This window comes from Anthonomus grandis, chromosome 1 (genome assembly GCF_022605725.1).
Source record: "Anthonomus grandis grandis chromosome 1, icAntGran1.3, whole genome shotgun sequence".
Classification (NCBI taxonomy): domain Eukaryota; kingdom Metazoa; phylum Arthropoda; class Insecta; order Coleoptera; family Curculionidae; genus Anthonomus; species Anthonomus grandis.
In genome coordinates, this window is record NC_065546.1 from 28306472 (window position 1) to 28326879 (window position 20408).

The window sequence follows — 20408 nt, forward strand, 5'->3', positions numbered from 1 at the left end:
TGTTGGGAATGTATCAAAATTTTTATTTTGTTCCGTCACAGCATAAGGCATATTTGGATAAGGATTATCATATACAGGGTATGAATAATTTGGGGGTTCAGTATAATTATAGTAAGATTCAAATTCTTCGTTATCATATGGTAATTGTGGGTTGGAATACATATAATTATTATCAGAATAATAATCATTATTTCTATATGGGTTTTCAAATTGCATGTTATTAATAATATGTTGGTGATATAGTTCGTATCTAGGTCTTTTATTTGGATTAGGTTTTAAATGTGTATTGCCAGAGTATCCATCGGTTCTGGTTTATCTCTTTGAGGTTGATTATTATTTTGAAATTGTTGAGGTCTTTGCAAAAAGTATTGTCGGTTTTGTTGATTGGAATGATTGAAAGGACCAAAATTATTAGTTTGTGGTCGTTGTGAAAATTGATTATTATTGTTGGGATATAACCTGAATTGTCGGGATTGGTTTTCTCTATGGAAATGATTTTGTGGTTGAAAATTTTGATGGGGGTTATAATTTGATTGATAAGGTTGTCTTATAGGAGGGAAATTATTATATCTTATGGGTTGTAACATTGGTCTTTGAAAGTTTTGTTGGGAATACATATTATTTCTCATGGGTGTGTGTCTTGGTGTAAGTGTATTTTGTCCTTGTGTATTTAGAGAATTTAATCTATTAGAGCTATACAAAAAGTTTTCTTCTTCTATGACGAATGTCATAGCTTGCTCTAAAGTGTCGGGTGTTCTTAATCGAATAGTAGTTTGTATAGAAGGAGGTAAACCTTTAATGAAAGTTTTTAGGGCTAAATCATCGTAACTACGTTGTCTAATTATTTTTTCTGCATTAGGTATAGTAAGAGTATTTAATTTAGAAATAACAAGACTACGTGTATCTTGGCATTTCATACCAAAATTATATGGACTCTCGTTTTTAGTTGGTCTTAAAGCAATTAAATCTTGGACTAGGCAATCTATGTCGCGCTGATCTCCAAAACAAAGGTTTAAAGAATCTTTTACTTGTTGCCAATCTCTAATTTCTACTCTAGAACCTATCATCATTAAAGCTCTTCCACTAAGTTTTCCTAAAATTGCTCTGAGAATGAAATTATTAAACTGATCATCATTTCTACGGGCAAAATTTTGAATTAGGCTTTCGCAATTACCAATAAAGATAGCAAGTGTGTAGGGATTACCTTCATAATTCGGAATTGCATCAAGATATAATTTAAATAATTGATAGTTAATGGCTGGTTCAACAGCGGCTGCTGCAGCATTATTTGCTTGTGCCATTTTTTTTTGAAATAATTTCAACTTAAACTTAAAATATTTTTATTAAAATTAAAAAATTAAATATATTTTTTTTTCAATATACGTTTGAAAATTCTCAATATATCGATAAAAAAAAATACAAATATAAATCACTCAAAATAAATAGATAATTCAATTGGAAAATAAACAATATTACTCACATTATCATGACGATTTGCATTTTCTGAGGTTTCTTCTTAATCTAGCTTACGTCTAGGGCTCCTATAGGTTTTGACTCCCAGGATACTGTATTTGTTGCTTCTTCTTGAGGAAACTGCCTCGATCGCTTAGTTTCTACAGCTTGTACAGGTATCTTGTCCCAATTGACCGGTGATAGATCAGACGACCGTACTTTTTTGTAAAAACTGTTCGTTTTTTCCGTAAATCGCGTCGCGAAAGAAACTTGGAAAAGGTTAGCCAGTTTCTCGGAAAAATCCTACTATCGACTGCGCCAGTTTTGTGGTTGATCAAGACTGGTTTCTTTTAAAAAAACAACTTTAATATACAGGACGACTTTTTAATGTACAAAGGTTGATACAAGAAAGAGAAGTGTTTACAAAATTAGTTTAAGGTATATTTATAAGTTTAAAAAGGCGTTGGCTACATAAGCATAAAAGTTACTAGCTAAGGTCCGGTTAACATGCTTGGTAAGGGCTACTGGTCACGTAATTAGCGAGACCGCCAAAAGTAACAAATAAAAACAAACGGCAAAGCATTTCTAATAATAATCGTCGCGGCAAGCCGCCAAAGGCAATAACATGGAAATCGAAGCGTTTTTAAGAAACGGCTTTCTTTGCGGTAGTTCCAGGTATTCGAGTTCGAAGCCGAAATGTTGATGTAAGAACAAAATCGGGGGTTTTTTAGTCTCTGTCACCGAACATAAACTAGAACTTGTTCTAGTTTATGAACTTTATAGAACTAACTCTTGTTCTTTATACTGTGTCTCTGTGTAGATTTGAGTAGCGAAAGTTGCGCGGCGGGACGTTAAAAAATATTACGACGATAACGACGAAACGACGTTTAATAATTAAAAGTTTTTCCCGAAAAGACGGAAAATCAAGAGACGCTTGATTTATTATCGAGACTGCTTTTATCTGTCTTGACATCATAATCTAGACGGGGTTTTGGTGTTATGATTTATTTAAGATGTAAGACGAATAAATTTAAGAGGTTTTACTCAAGACGTGAGTACAGAAGTATTCTTTCTTAGATGTTTATTTAAAATAATCATCCGTTGTTCATGTTGGTTTGGCTGTGTTACCGCTGTGTCGAATCTTTGTTAGACTGTTTGTGCTGCTGTTTGTAAAATCCGCATAACTTTTGACTTTATTATTAAACCTTATTTAATTGATACCAGGAACTTTTATTATCATAACCCTAGACATTGATAAATACCTACATATCTATGTCACTGTTCTTAATTTAACTTTTTTTTTACAATTAAGTTTTAATTCTTGAACCTTCACTGGGAAAATATCAAGTTTTTTCTTTTCCTTGTCTTCATCTAGATTAAGATATTCATGCAAATATCCTTTATTCACTAGTTTGTATATTAGGAATTGCCCAGACAGTCACAGAAATCATAGATTTTTTTAATTTTCTTTGAATCCATCCTTACAAAAATCTTGTCTGTTATGTAAGTCCAACTAAAAATGTCACCAATTATTGAGTTTGCTCCAAACACTTTTCTGGTTCTTGAGTAGAAATGATATTCACATGGAGTAGAAACACAACACCTATTTGTTTAATTTAAAGAAAATAATGACATATTCTTCTCAAAAACTGATTTCCCTAATTACTTAATTAACTTAATCCACCTTAAGTTATATACATTTATGGATAACTGTGATCCTTTAGTCAATTTAGAGAAAATGTTTTGGTTGGTTTATAAATATTTAAAGATAAAATCAAAAGGAACTTCAAAACCACAACAACAATCTTTAAGTGTTGGTCATTCTAGAAAACAGAAAAAGTTTTGACAATCTAAAATGCCTTGAAAAAAAACAAAAATCTTGAATATCCTTATTTAATACTCATGATACACAATCAGAATAATTTTGTTTTTTAACTTTTTAGCTAATGATACTAAGATTTTAGTATGTAATATCTTATTTTTTAAAATACCTAAATTACCTGAGACATTTTGATAGTAGTTTTTACAGTCCTATTTTATTTACTGACCCATAATTAAAATCATTAGTTATTAGCTTAAAGTAAAATTATAGACTAGAATCATTTAAAGTAATATTTAGAACCTAAATTGTAATCATAACTAAATGTGATAATCAATAGTTACTAATAATAAAAACTTATGTATTTTATTTTAGAAGAATATTGTATACACAATACACTGTCTTAATCTGTTTTCTTATGTTTCATGTTCCATACTTACTGGAGACAACCCCACTGACTTGTGACATTTTTACCCGATTGTGACTAATCAAAAGAAAAAACATGCATATTAACTTGTACATATGTATTTGTGTTATATCTAGTCATTATTAATTAACTTATTTACAATGAGAAGCCAGATTTATTTCAAGAGATTCAGTTTGTTTTTTGATATTCAGTTGATAATGTTTTATATACTTATGGAAACAAAAAAAAAGCAGGGGATTTTTTTTCTGAAACTCCAGAAATTAGGATTTTCAGTTAAAATATGCTTTATACCTGCAACAATTCTATTTTTTACATAAAAGGTCTTATTCATATCATACTTATAGTTTGGAGTATTTAATTTATATTGTAGCTTTTTTTATGCATTTTAAAACCTTTTGTTAAATATATTTCAATTCATCTTAAAATAAAACATTTAAAAGACAGTTTAGTTTTGTTTTTTTTTTAATTTAAAATTTGGTCCCATATCTATCGTGCCAATTTATAATTCTTGGTAAGTATCTATAGCTAAATATCTTAAATAAGCAATGTCTTGAGAACCAAATTTAAATTAAATAATATTTTAGTTGATGTGTTAATTCTTGATTAAAGTGATGAGGGATGTCTGAGATGCAATATTTTTATTTTTTCTCAACATTTAAAATTAACGATTTTAATTAAATGTGGGTATTTCTAAACTGATAAGCATATTGTTTTTTTTAAATAAAATAAAATTCTATTTAAATATATCTCATCACTCGTCAGTTAACGCATCAACTTTTTTTATTCTGCAAATTACTTCAAATCTAAATATCAGGCAATAGATCAGGCTTAAATTTCCCGCCACACACGCCACCTAAGATGGTTGCCCCCGTCTTTGTCAACAACGTCAATAAAGCTGTCAACAGAATTTCTGTCTGTTCATTAGGCAACACGCATTTCTTTATATTTGTGTTCTGTGGGAACTTCCACGTCATCCTTCACCCAGTCAACACGTGGTTGTTCTCGTCCTTTCCTATCCTACGAATTCCTTTCCTTGACACTTTCCTACCCCTTGCCGTTAGTACAACGTGCATTTCAGAATTAAACTTTGTGAAAGTTTCTATCCCACTTCCGCGTTATCCTTCATCCTATCAACACGTGGTTATTTGTCCTTCCTATCCTTTAAATCCCTTTCCCAGACCCTTCCCAACTCCTTGCCGGTGGTAGCCGATCCTATTCACGCCGGTAACTAGGCCGGATGCATCGTGGGAGAGGCGACATCGTGTATTGAAAAGTTTCGATTATGATTGATTATTTAATATAGTGAAAGAGTCGATTCGGCGAACAGGGTACATACCCGACGGTTTTCCCGAATCTCCAAATCGTGCTGGCAAATTGCCTCGTAGCAGAGCCATCAATAGAACAGAACAAGTTACATTTAATTAAGAATTTAAGATAGTTGCGTTATCTGTGATTTTTCTTGTACTTCTTTAAGAATTTCGGTAAAATTTCCTAAGTAAAAATGAATTTTTGATTCTTTAAAATTCATGTTAGCTGCAAATGTTCAAAGCTCTACAGAAGATAATCTGGTAAGGAAAAGTCGAAAATCTATTTTATTTTATTTAAAGTATTTTACATCATACGTTACAAAGTATTTTACAAGTGTTTTAAGATTGAGATGGGCATATATAAATGACAATTCGATTTTTCCACCTTTTTCTATATCGCTGTTTAATTATTTTCATTCTTCATTTCACTCTCGACTTTTTAACCGGATTTTCAGACATATCCCTGTCTAATTTTTTTATTATCCTCGATATCATTCTATAATTATTTTTTTTATTGTGGTTTATCCAATTACGTATAAAAACACCCATATCCTTGTCTGCATCATTCTAAAATTATGTTTTTCTATTAGGATTTATCCAATTCCGTATGAAAACACTCATTTCATGCTAATTCTTCGGTTATATTTAAACTGCGTTCAGGATATAAGTCTTAGGAGAGCCAAGATCTTGATCCCTGTCTCAGTTCTCTCATGGAACTTTATCAATAGTGCCCATAGGAGCCGAGATATCGACCTCCAAAATGTGGAGCTTTTCATTTTTCGGGTATACCACTCTGTGTTGAATTTTTTCACCAAAAATTGAATTTTTCGAAATCGGACTAAACCAGCGGCTTGCTTCCATCACCTACATTACAAAAACCCCGGGTTTTAATGGAATTCGAGCAGAACTAAGGGAATAGAGCAATTTGAAAATTTGTAAAAAGTCATTTTTCGAGCCCAAAAAATAGGATATATCATATCATATTTAGTTGGACACCTATTTCAGCGGTTTTTCAAATTCGTGCAAGGTTATGAGACAAAAATATTTTCGAGAGCTACTTCAAAATTTAGGATTTTTTATTTTTCGGGTATCTACGAATAGGAATCCTTTAACTACATTAAATTAAACTATTGATTAACACCTATATATTTATTTTGTCATATAATAATCTTAAATAAGTGTATACAATTTAATCATATTATATTTTAGTTTTATAAAGTCAGAAATAAATATAAACATTTCTGTAGGTCTTTATCAGATTGATTAAATAAATATACATATAATTTTTCAAACAGAATTATACTTTTATAAAATCTATACAAAAAAGTACAACATATATAGAGAGCACCACTAACTGTATGTATTTCATATTACACAGAATTATAAAAATAAATTAAAAAAAAGATTTTTCACCGGCTTCATAAAATACCAGGTACCAAGGCGAATTTTAAGCATGTAAGATCAAAGTCGGTCTTTATTAATAAGCCTTCAATGGAGACGTTAAAAAAAAAAAATATTTGGAGTATATTCGCCATGCTACCGGGAAGTGATAAAATTTCTTGTAGATTTTTAATATTTGCTAATATGTACATCTTAAGTTCTATTTTAAAGCGTTTTTTCAGCTCTTTGTACAAAATTATAGACACTAATTATGAAGTAAGTATATACCTGTAGAAAATTACAAAATCGTTTATTTTTTGATAGCAGGAACTGAAATGCGTTACTACAGTAAGGTACGCTAAACGTTTTACCTGGAATTTATTTAAATTTAATGAAATGAAGGAAACTAGTTAAAGATTATAATTGTAGGCTGTTTTCTTTAACCCTTTCTTTGCTATTTGAGACTGAACTAAGTAACCTCGATATTAAGTTAAATATTTACTTGTGATACGTTTCATTTATATTATCTTTTAAGTTAATACATTTAACAAACCAATTTAAATATAGGGAACCTATTTAAGTCTTTTGAAGTACATAAATCTTAGATTTAATATATTTGGTTTTTTTTTAGTAAACCTATAAAATTAAGCAGGTATATTTTAATTGTTATGCAAAAAATACAGCTTTTTTATCACATACGATAAAGATTTGCGTACCTTTTAACATCTAAATAACCCTGTATAACATTCATAGAGCCATTGGAACATTATTACCTTATTTTGATATATGTAAACATAAATTACTTTTTATGATGTTCTGGAAAAATTGCGATTTCTTAAGTAAACTGGATGGTATTATAGTAGTAGATTTTTTTTATATGGCTACTTATAAATAAAAAAATGGTGTTGGAATCACTCCTAATTTGAAATCACCTGATTAATACTATAAATATATTTAACACATATTATTCTTTTATTATAATAATATTCTATTATTACTTATTTTACAATACAAAATTGGACGTCAAGCGGGGAAGAATACATGCTTGTAAAAATGTTGCATAGGTACGTATATTAAGTAATATTTTAAAAGGTTTGCCCAAAAACATTAAATAAAGAACGTGAATAACTACAAGCACATAAATTGAGCAAAATAAGTAATTTTCCCTCGGAAACCTAAAACAAATGTAATACCCTCCTAGAATTGTTTTTAGTGTCAATTAATTTTTGGTATTATATACCTATGAACCTTTAAAAACCCAAATTTTTACTTTTTGTGCAGTCAGGAATTTATTTAAAAAAATGTATGGTATTATATTTTTCTTATCTCTAAAACGGATGAAATATCCTACTAAACTTTTACATTCACATATATGTAACTGTTATATAAGTATCATTATTTCGTTTCGCCTTTCAGTTCTTGAGAATCCTAAATCTAAATTTACTTAATCCTATATGGTAAAAATAATGAAAATACCGTAAAGAGGTATTATTATTAACATTCAATTAATTCTAACAATGAATAATTTCATCATCTCCTTTTGTGGCGAGTCTTATCGAATGCCCTCCATTTGCCACTAAGATGCCACCATTTTCATCCAGATTCGCATACCTCTTTTTATGATTGGGCGTCATCAAAGATTTTGCGAGCGCAGAAGCATCCAGCGAAACGCCCGACTTTACTGTCGACTCGATTTTCAATAGATTATTTGAGTGATGCCCACTGGCCTAAAGAAAAATTAAAATCTTAGAAGAATAAGCGGAAGTTTTCTCTATTAAATGTAATAGATGCAATACTAATCATAATAGTCCGGAAAATTTACAATTCGTAGAGAAAGCCTTAGTAAAAATAAAACAATACAAAACATACATTAAAAAATACACATAGAGAGAAAACAAGCATACAATACTTTATGCAATTTAACAGAATTATATGGGGTTAAAATACAAATAAAAATTAGTGAATAAATAAAAAAGAAAAATTAATATGCACTAAAATGTATATAAGGTCCAAAGATAACCAAATCAAGAGTATATAGCCACACAAGCGTGTACAATAAAAAATGTAAAAAATATTGATGTTTTAATTGGAAAGTGTACGAGAAATTTAAATTTAAGAATCAATAAAAAAGTGGTTTACTGCGGCCGTGAGGCCAGGGGATAAAAATGGTTCATGGTAGAATACCATGTGCCATTTGGATATATGAATATTATGTATGTACGAATTAATTTATTTTTAAAACTACACTCCCCCCCTCTGAGCTTTTCTCGGAAAACCAAATGAAAAGTTGTATAAAAGTTTGTTGTTTTTTCACGGTAGTATACCATGTTCGTAAAAGAAAGTTTACAATAAACAAATGCCGGAAAATCATCGGCACACGTGCAGGACTGCCCCTAAGGGGTCTAACGGATCCCTTAACTTGTTAAAAAAATTACAATTTTTCCATGGCAGTATACCATGTGCCTTTACAAAATATTGAATAATTTTGAGACAAAATGCACGTATACCAAATGGCACAGTGATCGGCCGAGCCAAAATATTTTTTAACCTTATAAACATTTGTTAAAAATTTAGGTTAAGTTTTCATAGTAGTATACTATATGCCATTTTAAGAACATACAAAATAAGAATGTATTAATCATATGCTGTATTGGCACATCGATCATACTGTTCTTAAGTAGTGGCACAGTTAAACAAACCGGTCAAAAATTGAGGTTATGTTTTCATGGCAGTATGCCTTATGCCATCTTGGTAGCTATTAAATAATGATGAAATAAAGTGGTTTTTAAAAAAGCACAAGGTTCTCGTGGAGTATAACCTCAAAAATGAACATTAAAGTTACCAAAAATTTAAGTTAGGTTTTCATGGTAGTATACCTTGTGCCATCTTGTTTGCATAACCTCTCTTTAAGCATTAAGCATAACCCTGAAAATGAATTCTAAAGTTTGAAAAAGTCAGGGTCCCAAGAGGTCGAATCGTGCCGTGCCGTTCGTTCAGACGTTCGGCGACGTATCTCTTAAAATCCTTAAAACATTGGTTAGGTATGATGCAAAGAAGATATACATCGCATTTGACGAATACAAGACTCCTTCAATAAAGGACTGTGAACATGTCTTTCGGGACAACTTTGTTCGTGATTTTTGCATAACAGGTACATTAAATTTTTATTTAAAAAATATAGCATATTGGTATAAAATGTTATCCTAGAAGTAGGTATCTAATTAAAAAATTATATTAACAGGTCCAGAACAAAGCAGACCCAATGATTTCAGAGCTGAACTTAAGAATACTGCCTTTAAAAGTGCTTTGGTATTGTTCCTAATCGATCATTGGTCTTCGACAGAAGCATGTAGCGTAATTGGAGACAAAACCGTTATAATTTGCTATAATAAATGCTTTTCATACTCTGTGCAACATGGAAAGGTCATCGTTCAAATTTTGCAAGATCTACAGTGTGATCAACACGAAGAAGCTGATATAAAAGTTGCTTTTATTATAAAGAAACTGCAAGACTGCAAAACCGTTGTTGTTCAATGCTCCGACATTGATATACTTATTATTCTGCTAAGTAATTTCACACGATTCGCACAAGACTTACAAATTTTGATCTTGCTTGGGGTTGGAAATAACAGGCAATACGTCAATGTAAATAAGATACACGAAATTCTCGGAGATAAGATGTGTAAAGCTTTACCCGCTTTTCATGCATTTACTGTGTGTGATTTTACTTCGTCGTTTTTCAGGATGGGTAAAGCAAAGCCATGGAAAATTTTTCAAGGTAACGAAGTATACATTGATGTATTGGCAAGTATAAGCGATGTCGCGTGCGATATAAATAGTAAAGCGTACGAGTCCTGCTTAAAAATCATGGAAAAATTTGTGTGCGAGATGTACGCCACAAAAAAAATTGTTTGATTAAGTGCAACTCGGTGAATGCCGCTCGTAAGTCTTTGTTCCAGTGGAACTTTGCCATGAGTCACAACACCGAATTATTTAAATCAACAGTGACCAACTTCGAGCCAAGTATGATACCTCCATGTCAGAGTGAGCTGCAGCAACATTTATTGCGTACAATGTATATCAGTAGCATGTCGTGTAGAGCCACCGAATACGCACCCACCATATTAAATCCACTTGATTACGGATGGATATTGAAAAGCGAACAACAGTACGGTGTATTGAATGGTTTAAAGGGGACCAAATGCCAGACAACGTTATTAATATTTTAAATGCACTAGTTGAAGAAGGTAATGAACTTATACATACTATAAGTTAACGTTGATTTTAAATTCACCTTTCAATTTTTAGAAACAAATAAAGACGTCTTGTTAGAGCCATCGAATGAAAAAAGTAAGTTAACGTTTTGGTGTAAATTGTAGCCATGCAAAAATAGCAATAAAAATTACATTAAACAAAAATACTTTCAGCCTTTGAAACTCCCGAACATCGTGATGCTGCAATCGCTGCTGAAATTGCTGCCGAAGGAGGTAAATACAATTTTATAAAGTACCTATATACGAATAACGAATTACATATAATTAAAAAAATTAAGCAGTTAATAACGTATACAATACATTGAAAAGCAAACTGAATTAATGCTAGCACTAATAAATAAAAAAATTTTAGAAATATCGAAAGAAGATGATGACGATTTAGGTGTTGACAGTGAAGGAGAAGGAGGTGAGGAACAGGAAGAAATTAATTATGACATTAGTGATGATGATCTGGACAGTAGAGAAAGTGATGCAGATGATGAAGCTGATGATGGAGAAATATTTTTTGTTTAATTTATAGGGCAGTAATAAATTAGTTTTAATTAATTTAATTCCCTAAACATAAAGTATGAATAAAAAGTTTTGAAAATCTTGTTTATAATCATTTTTTGCTTATTAATAAAGTCATTTAAATTCATTTTTAGTGTAATGCTCAACGAGAACCTTGTGACTTTTTAAAAACCACTTTATTTTATCGTTATCTAATAGCAAACAAGATGGCATAAGGTATACTACCATGAAAACATAACCTAAATTTTTGGCAACTTTAGTGTTCATTTTTGAGATTATGCTCCACGAGAACCTTGTGCCTTTTTATACATAGTTTATACACGGTCTGAAGTTTTATTTTAACAAGTTTTTTTACGATATACTACCATGAAAACTTAACCTAAATTTTTAACAAATGTTTATAAGGTTAAAAAATATTTTGGCTCGGCCGATCACTGTGCCATTTGGTATACGTGCATTTTGTGTCAAAATTATTCAATATTTTGTAAAGGCACATGGTATACTGCCATGCAAAAATTGTAATTTTTTTAACATATTAAGGGATCCGTTAGACCCCTTAGGGGCAGTCCTGCACGTGTGCCGATGATTTTCCGGCATTTGTTTATTGTAAACTTTCTTTTACGAACATAGGCACATGGTATACTACCGTGAAAAAACAACAAATTTATATACAACTTTTCATTTGGTTTTCTGAGAAAAGCTCAGGGGGGGGAGTGTAGTTTTAAAAATAAATTAATTCGTACATACATAATATTCATATATCCAAATGGCACATGGTATTCTAACATGAACCATTTTTGTCCCCTGGCCTCACGGTCTAATACAAGGCTCTCTTCAGTAAGTACAATAATTTTAATGCTTGGCGAAATAGGGGAAAGGAAGGTATGGACTTGAACCGACCTTTTTAAAGTAGCTGTAACGTGATTACGTAATAACCAAACAGATTCAAATATAAATAGGGACGGAAGTGTTAATTTTGAATCTGTTTACTGTTTAGCCCAAGGGAGTAATGAACAACTCTTTTTTGAAGCTTGAAAACACGCTCAACCTGAGTAACGCGTACTGGACAAATTAAGCTTATATGAGTGTTGTGTTGTCCATCTTGCTCTAAGTGAAATTGGCATCGTCGGCGAAGAAATAAGTTTTTTAGATAATATTCAGGTTAGTAATGTAGTTGATTTACAGCAGAAACACGAAATAGGACCTAAAACAGATCCCTGAGGTGCTTCACATTTAAATGGCTTGCATAAAGACATAGTCGAATTATCAACTCTTACAAACTGACTTCTGTTATTAAGATACGACTTAAGCCATTAATCCTGTAACTTTTTAATTAGGATGTTGTGATGTACACAATCAAATGCTTCTAAAAAATCATAAAAGATTATCGTTGTTGAGGGATGGTTAATCAGGCTGGAGTATACATTATTACATTATTATGGAGTATACAAAAGAGAAAACATAGCGTCATTTGTGCATTTTTTATTCAAAAATCCAAATTGATGAGAAGTGAGGATTTTATATTTGGACAGAAACGATAGGAGCCTTTTTTAACCAATCATTCAATGATTTTCGACAGCGTGGGGATAAGTGCAATTGGGTGATAGTTCGAAGCTTCCTTAATGGAAATAAAATCTCCTGGGGAATAATTATCGCAGTCTTAAGACTCGGGAAAAAAATCTAATTTTAAATGACAGGATAATAAGAGTAGTAAAATCGGCAGGTTTGCAAACATTTTTAGCGTTAGTCCATCAGTTCCCGATGAAGATTTGTTTTTAATGTCTTTAATTGTACTGCTAAGCTTTGCTGTTACCACAGGTGCAAATAAGAAACTATGCAAGTTCACATTAGAATGTGAAAGATATGACAGTGGATCAATTGAGGAGGTTATGGTATTCATTAAATTTTTAGCCACATTTACAAAGTAATCCTTTAGGCTGTTCGGTAAAGTAGAGATTTTGCTAGATGTGGGAGCCTTATTTCTTATATAATTAACAATATGTACAACCATGTTTCTTTGGCAATATTAGCGGATTTAGCCAACTTTCTATTCTAATAAATGTCCATGGCGGCCTTTATATACCGGGTGGTGCGTCGCCGAGCGGAAAACCCATGTAAATTTTAAGGGGATCAATTATTGGCTTCCCTGTACATTTTATTAAAAAAATTTAAGATAACTTTTTGAAGAGACCAATCTGGCAAACCCTTGTGCAAAGTTTCAAAAAATTTTAATAAGCGAATCTTGAATTATTCAATTTAATGTAATTGCAAAATTAGCAAATTTTCGGTTCAGGTAAAACCAAACGGGCACCAGTAAAATGAATATTGTCACTGACGTGAGGAAAAGTGTCAATAAATCAGTGACAGTCGATATTTGAAAACAAGTATGAATTATTCAATCGACGAAAAAATAGCCATAATTAAGTGGAATTATGCGGGAAACAGTTTTAGAGCAGAATCTGAAATGTTTTATAATTTCAATGTTTTATTAAAAAAAAAAACATTTCTTGTATTTGGCTATATGTCAGATTTGACAAAGCTTAATAACAAATTGTTTGCTGGTGGCTGGTGTCTGGTTTTACCTGAACCGAAAATTTGGTAATTTTGCAATTACATTTAATTAAATAATTCAAGATTCGCTTATTAAAATTTTTTGAAACTTTGCACGAGGGTTTGCCAGATTAGTCTCTTCAAAAAGTTGTCTTATATTTTTTTTGTAAAATGTACAGGGAAGGCAATAATTGACCCCCTTAAAATTTATATGGGTTTTCCTATGTTCCGCTCGGCGATGCACCACCCCGGTATAGTCTTGGTGCACTATTCTGTAGAGTTTTACGTAATTAAGAGAGAAAGTGCTGTCTGAACATTTTTTTAGGTGGGATAATGAGTGCATGCTGATGTACGTAGGCCATTTGTGATCCAACATTTCAGTCAATTCCAGTTAGATAGAGATTCTTGAAATGTAGAAACTTTTTGTTAGAAAAAAATACGGCTTAATTTGCGCGAGGAATTTTTTCTTGTATTTGATGATAACACAAAGTTTGTTAATACTGAATTGACGAAAACAAAGAAAAACACAAGGTCACGGTCTCACAACATGTAATAAACGGGCTACACGTGTTTCGCTCTAGTTAGAGCATCATCGGGCCTAAGATAAAAATATTACTTAAACAAAACTAAAAACTTACATAAAACAATAAAAAGCCTTTAGAAGCCATCCACACACTTCACAGTACATAAATAAACAATAATTTTTAGGTTATAATTGTACAAAGCAAAAAATAGAAAATTAAAAAGTGGAACGCAACAACATAGACTCATCGAGAATCAAACCCTGTACCACAAGGTTAGAAGTATAAGTGTAAAACCTATCGACTATACGAACCTAATGCTTAAACAACTTAACACGTTAGCCAATGTAAGTTGAAGGAAAATGTTAAAAAATACTTAGCTAAATTAAATTGTTAAAAATTAAATTAGGTTCAAAAATAAACACGTCATTCACACACACAAGAACAGGACTTCTTCGATTGTGAATGAAATGTTAGGGTGTAAGGAATTTACGAAACTAAGAAAATTTGAGGTACAAACTGTATCCTATGAATCCTAGAACTCCGATCCTTTATGGTCTCCCCAAAATCCAATTTTCTCATAAGACCAGTCGTTTCCTTTGTTAACTCCACATGCTATAATCTTTCCTCTTGGTTGAATAACGTTCTCAGGGAGGTGACCAACTTTAAAAGTTCTTATTCGACTAAGAATTCTGTTGATCTAACCAACAGTTTGAAAAATCTTATTATCCCTCATAGATCTAAGCTTATTTCCTTGGATGTAAAAAAATCTTTTTCCCAGCATCCCTCCCAAAGACTGTTTAAAGTTAGTGAGAATTCTCCTAATAAAAGCATCTCCTAGTCGTATAGTCACTGAGGGTCTTTTAGACTTACTCGATATAGTGATCAACCAAAATTTTTTCCAGTTTGACAATAAAATTTTCAGGCAGGTCTCAGGTTTGGCTATGGGTTCTTGTCTTTCCCCTCTACTAAGCGAGATTTTCATGTCTCATCTAGAAAGAGAAATAGTGGAGGGTAGGTTTAGAGATTATCTCACGGTATATAAGAGGTATGTGGATGACATTTTTATAATCTGGAATGGCAGGGAGGAAGACCTATCAAATTTTCTTAGTTTCGTAAATTTTTACACCCTAACATTTCATTTAATTCGAAGAAGAAAAAGATGCTTGTTTGTCTTTTCTTGACCTTCTAGTTAAGAAAAGCAATAATAAACTTATTTTTGAAATATATCGTAAGCCCACCACTACCAATAATGTAATTCAGTACTCTTCAAATTCTCCCTACTCATATAAATTTGCTTCCTTTAATTCATTTTTCTACAGATTGTTTAATATCCCCTTGTCACAAGAAGCTTTCGCTAAAAAATTGAATATTATAAAACATATTGCTCTCAACAACGGATTTCTCCTTCATTTAATAGACAAAATTTATTACAAATTTTTAAATAAATATAAATTGACCTACAATATTGTTCATAATAACGGCTCAAAAAGTTCCTTTAGATCCTTGTCCTTTTTTTGGTCTCCGTAAATTTAGCAAGATTCTTTAAATCTCTAAATGTAAAAATCGCGTTTAAGGCAGTCAATAACTTAAAGAACCAATTGGTCAGTACAGTGGACAAAGCAAACATTCTTTCTAAATCGGGGGTTTAATCTTTGAAATGTGACGATTGCAACGCAGTATACATTGGCCAATCTGGAACAAAAATCTCTACACGCATTAAAGAATACGTAGCGCTTTTTGAAAAATTTAAAAATAGCAATCTCAGTGATACCAAATCCGCGTTTGCTACCATTTGCTGGCCTCAACTCATCATTTTTCTCCGGGGGTGGGAGCTGAAATGCTTCATGAATGCCCTAAAGGTAAAAAGCTTGACCTTCTGGAGAAAATGGAAATTACAAAAGCTAAAAAGGGTTCTGTTCTCGTGTGTGTGAATGACGTGTTTACTTTTGAACCTAATTTAATTTTTAACAATTTAATTTAGCTAAGCATCTTTTAATATTTTCCTTTTAGTCACTTTCTTCAACTTACATTGGCTAACGTGTTAAGTTGTTTTAGCATTAGGTCCGTATAGTCGATAGGTTTTACACTTATACTTCTAACCTTGCGGTACCGTTGTGGTTCGATTCTCGATGAAGTCTATGTTGTTGCGAACTTTTTAATTTTTAATTTTTTGCTTTGTACAATTATAACTTAAAAATTATTATTTATTTATGTACTGTGAAGTGTGTGGATGGCTTCTAAAGGTTTTTTATTGTTTTATGTAAGTTTTTAGTTTTGTTTAAGTAATATTTTTATTTTAGGCCTGATGATGCTCTAACTAGAGCGAAATACGTGTAGCCCAGTTATTACGTATTGTGAGACCGTGACTTTGTGTTTTTCTTTGTTTTCGTCAATTTTGTATGTTGGTCTCTTAGGGAATAATGGGTGAGATTTTTGCATTTTTTAATACTGCTTTATGATCAGAGAAACCTCAACTTAAGAGAGTACTGTCAACGAGTCCTAGATCAAAATATGAAACTATATAATCTATGGTGCTGAAGCTAGTTTTAGAAATTCTAGTCGACGAGTTAATATGCAGGACCATAAATTTAACGAATCAACTATATAATCAACTGTAAACTTTTGAGCAGCACAGATTGGAGAAGTCAATGTTAACATCGCCACATAAATTTACTTTTTAAAGGTAGAGATTCAAGCCAGCTCAGTAATGTCTGAAAGAAAATATTTTCGTCCGCGTCGGGAATTCTGTAAATACAAACAATATAAAGATCATAATTATTATGATAGATAATAAAAAAATCGAATACTTATACTTATCAGATAGCAGAGTATCAAACTTGGTAATTGTTGAAAAATCGTTGTCATTAGATATTATTATGGTACCTTCATGAGATACATTACTTCTATTAAATCTAGTGATTGTTGTATAATTTTTTAACAAAAACAGACTCATCAATATTTAACTAATGTTCAGTAATAGCAACGATGTTTAGAAAATTAAGCTCTTCTAGAAGAAGAAATAATTCATCTGTTTTGTGTCTTAAGAACCTCATATTTATAAGAAGTAAACTAAGCTTGCTCTCGTCTAAATTTACAGAGGGTGCTGAATCCTTTCGTTGCGTCATAATAACTAAAAATGTTTGTTTCTATTTAGAGAACTATTAGAATAGTAATTAGTGTGGCTTTCCCTAATTTTTTGCAGGCGTAGAAGTTTCTTGGATGAAAAGTAAGAATTAAAGGCAGCCATTCAACGAAGAAAAATTATTTGAAAATACATAAAATTGTGTTACGATAATAACTAGATACTTACTGTATGTGTACCATCTTCTTCTCCGCTATTTGAGCATTGAAGTAAAGGTTGTGTCGAACGCGAATTCGGCAACATAAATGAAGTTTCGTTCAAGCTACGACCGCTATCCGGTATCAACTTTTCCACTGACGATGTCGACTCTACAACTTCCGGTGTTGAAGGATGAGTATAATTCGGCACCAAGTAATCTGATGGATTATTTGGTAGAACCTGTAAATTCGTTTTTGTTTTCTCATTTTTAAAATATGCCAACATGAAATGTGATATTCACCTGCAAACAATTATCGTTAGAATCGCTCGGTCTTATAATAGTTGCGTCACGTTCGCTAGAGGGATTTGTACCATAAAAAACAGGCAAAGGAGCGTTGACGACATCGGGGTCCTGAGAACAGTAACCCAATCTTTCTAGAATAGTTGCAAAGCTCGGTCTGTCTTCTGGTTGCGGATGCCAACAGGAGGCCATTATGCCATAAATTGGACCCGGACAATTTTCAGGCTTTTCTAATCGGCCCCCCTGCATCACCAAATCCATAACCTCTTTATTGGTGCAGCCGGTATACGGCATGAAACCCATTTTTTGTATCTCCCACAAGAGAATACCGAATGACCAGACATCCGTTTTAGAGCTAAAAATCCCCTCCAAAAAGGCCTCGGGAGGCATCCATTTCACAGGTAACATCGCTTTGCCATCTTTTCTATAATAATCCGCTCTGGAAATAAATAAATCTTGTTTCGTTCAACACAAAAACTAAAAGAATATAAATACCTATAAATATCTCTGGACATGCCAAAATCTGCAATCTTTGCCACCCTTCCGGGTCCTTTTGTGGTCAAAAGACAATTTCTGGCAGCTATATCCCTGTGAATAAATCGTTTCTCTTCCAAATACCTACAGCCCCTCGCTATATCTATGGCTATAAAAACTAAATCCTTCATCGTGATTGGGCTAGGACGACCCTATAAAAAACAGCTCTTGTAAAAAAAAAACGTAACATTTTCAGAGGCTTATATTCTTTTACCGGTTTGGGTCTAGATTCCCTTAAAAAATTCTTTAAATCTCCGCCAGTCAAGAGCTCCAAAACGATGAACTTCGGAGCTATGTCAAAACATACCCCAATAAAATGAACAATGTTGGGGTGGTTAAACTTCGACATAATAAGGGCTTCTGTCAAAAAGTCGTCTTCGTTTTGCTTCACTGTCATTTCACCGAGAGTTTTTACGGCTACGGGCATCTCGACAGTGTCACACGGTCGCTGTCTATAGAACCCTTGATAAACCTCGCCGAAGGCACCTTGACCCAATGCTCTAAAGCAAATTATTAATTCAAACAGAACATTTATTAAATCCTTACATACTTGACTAATCTCAACTGATCTCTTGGTATGTGTTGCAAATCCGAAATGGTAGTAACTACTCCTCCAAACTCATAATTGGGGTTGTACTGGGTGGTGACACTACCAGAGGCATGGCGCAGTCTACTGAGCTGGACGTCTGAAATTGGACAACCTTTTCTCCTTAGTAAACCGGATACTTGCTGCTGATAACGATTATCTGGAAGAACTGAATATTGAAATATTTGTAATGGTATTTATTCCCGACAGATATAAAATACTCAATGTTAGTCTGATAAAATTAATAAAAGATATAAGTCGCTTGTTAGTTGTAATAAATATTTCCAAATCGATGATTATTATTATTTTAAAGAATACTCACATAAAATGAAACACATTAATCCAAATAGGAATGTTAAGCAGAAAATTGTTATTATTAAAACGACAACCAACCAAGGTGGATATGGTGGATCTCTGTTAATCATAACAGCTGCAAAAGTCAAAAAAAAATTCCATTACAATTTATATTACGAGTACATATACATTGAACTTACGTATGCACGACTTTTTATTATCAGAAAGCTTCCATGTCTGCGGACAAATACACATAGTTTCCGAACGTTTTTCATCCAAAGCTACGCAATGATAATCGCAGTCGCAGCCATCGATTGCTGGTATAATAATTACGTATCCTAAAAAATATTTTTCTTATCATTATGACATTTGGATTTAATAATTTATGGACTTTTATTACACTAACCTGGACCAGCGTTCTGTCCCATTTCAGCCTTTGCAAAACCGGGCAATGTTTTAGATGTGTCCACATAAGAAACGCCTCCGTCACCGTTAGTTGAATTGGCATTTCCACCGGCATAACCACCACCCCCTTAAGAGCAAGACAATTAATGATGAAATGAAACGTATTAATATCAATTATTTTTAATTACCTCCACCATTTCTGCATCCACCTCCTCCGCCACCATATCCTCCATCACCTTTACCATCGTAGGAAGTATAACATGCCTTACCACCGATTCCTCCCATGACAAGGGATCCGCCGGTCATCGGATAATGACTTACCACACCAGGAGGATTTTTCCATCCGCCACCTGCACCTGCACCTCTAAAACATGAAGTGAAAGATCACGTAATATACCTATCAAACCTATAGACATTAAAAGTGGTACATCCAGAAGGAAAGTACAACCAGGAAGCTTATACTTTACCTTCATCAAAAAAAAAACGATAACATTTGCAAGAATTTTTATAGACAAGTAATAAGAAAAAAAAACAATGTGTTTAAGCACCTCCCAGCTGAAGACAACGACAAAATGAGATGATTGATTTGATTCAGATGAATTGTTGCACCTCATTCCAAGGAACTCGAACTTTACAGATTAGTTGCAATTAGAGCAAAGTGGTTAGTCTCCTGCCCATCATAGCCCACAGATGTTTAGTGGGATTTAACTCTAATGAATAGGGTAGCCATGGCAAAACATTAACGCCTGCTTCTTGAAGAAAATC

At 32.5% G+C, this 20408-nt stretch overlaps 1 protein-coding gene across 2 annotated transcripts in view; it reads right to left on the bottom strand.

Annotated features, from left to right (window-relative positions):
- Positions 1–6139: 6139 nt before the first annotated feature.
- LOC126736608 (tyrosine-protein kinase receptor) overlaps positions 6140–20408 on the bottom strand; it is a 43758-nt gene continuing 29489 nt past the window's right edge. The window contains exons 14-23 of one of the 2 annotated variants that reach the window (XM_050441055.1): positions 19832–20007; positions 19645–19770; positions 19439–19576; positions 19267–19374; positions 18909–19104; positions 18573–18858; positions 18320–18510; positions 17825–18263; positions 17554–17763; positions 6140–8112 (exon numbers count right to left, since the gene is read on the bottom strand). In XM_050441055.1, the coding sequence (XP_050297012.1) occupies positions 7897–8112; positions 17554–17763; positions 17825–18263; positions 18320–18510; positions 18573–18858; positions 18909–19104; positions 19267–19374; positions 19439–19576; positions 19645–19770; positions 19832–20007 (2086 nt within the window). In that variant the 3' untranslated portion in view covers positions 6140–7896. Of the gene's footprint in view, positions 8113–17553; positions 17764–17824; positions 18264–18319; positions 18511–18572; positions 18859–18908; positions 19114–19266; positions 19375–19438; positions 19577–19644; positions 19771–19831; positions 20008–20408 lie in introns of both variants that reach the window. The other variant, XM_050441050.1, reaches the window with a different exon arrangement.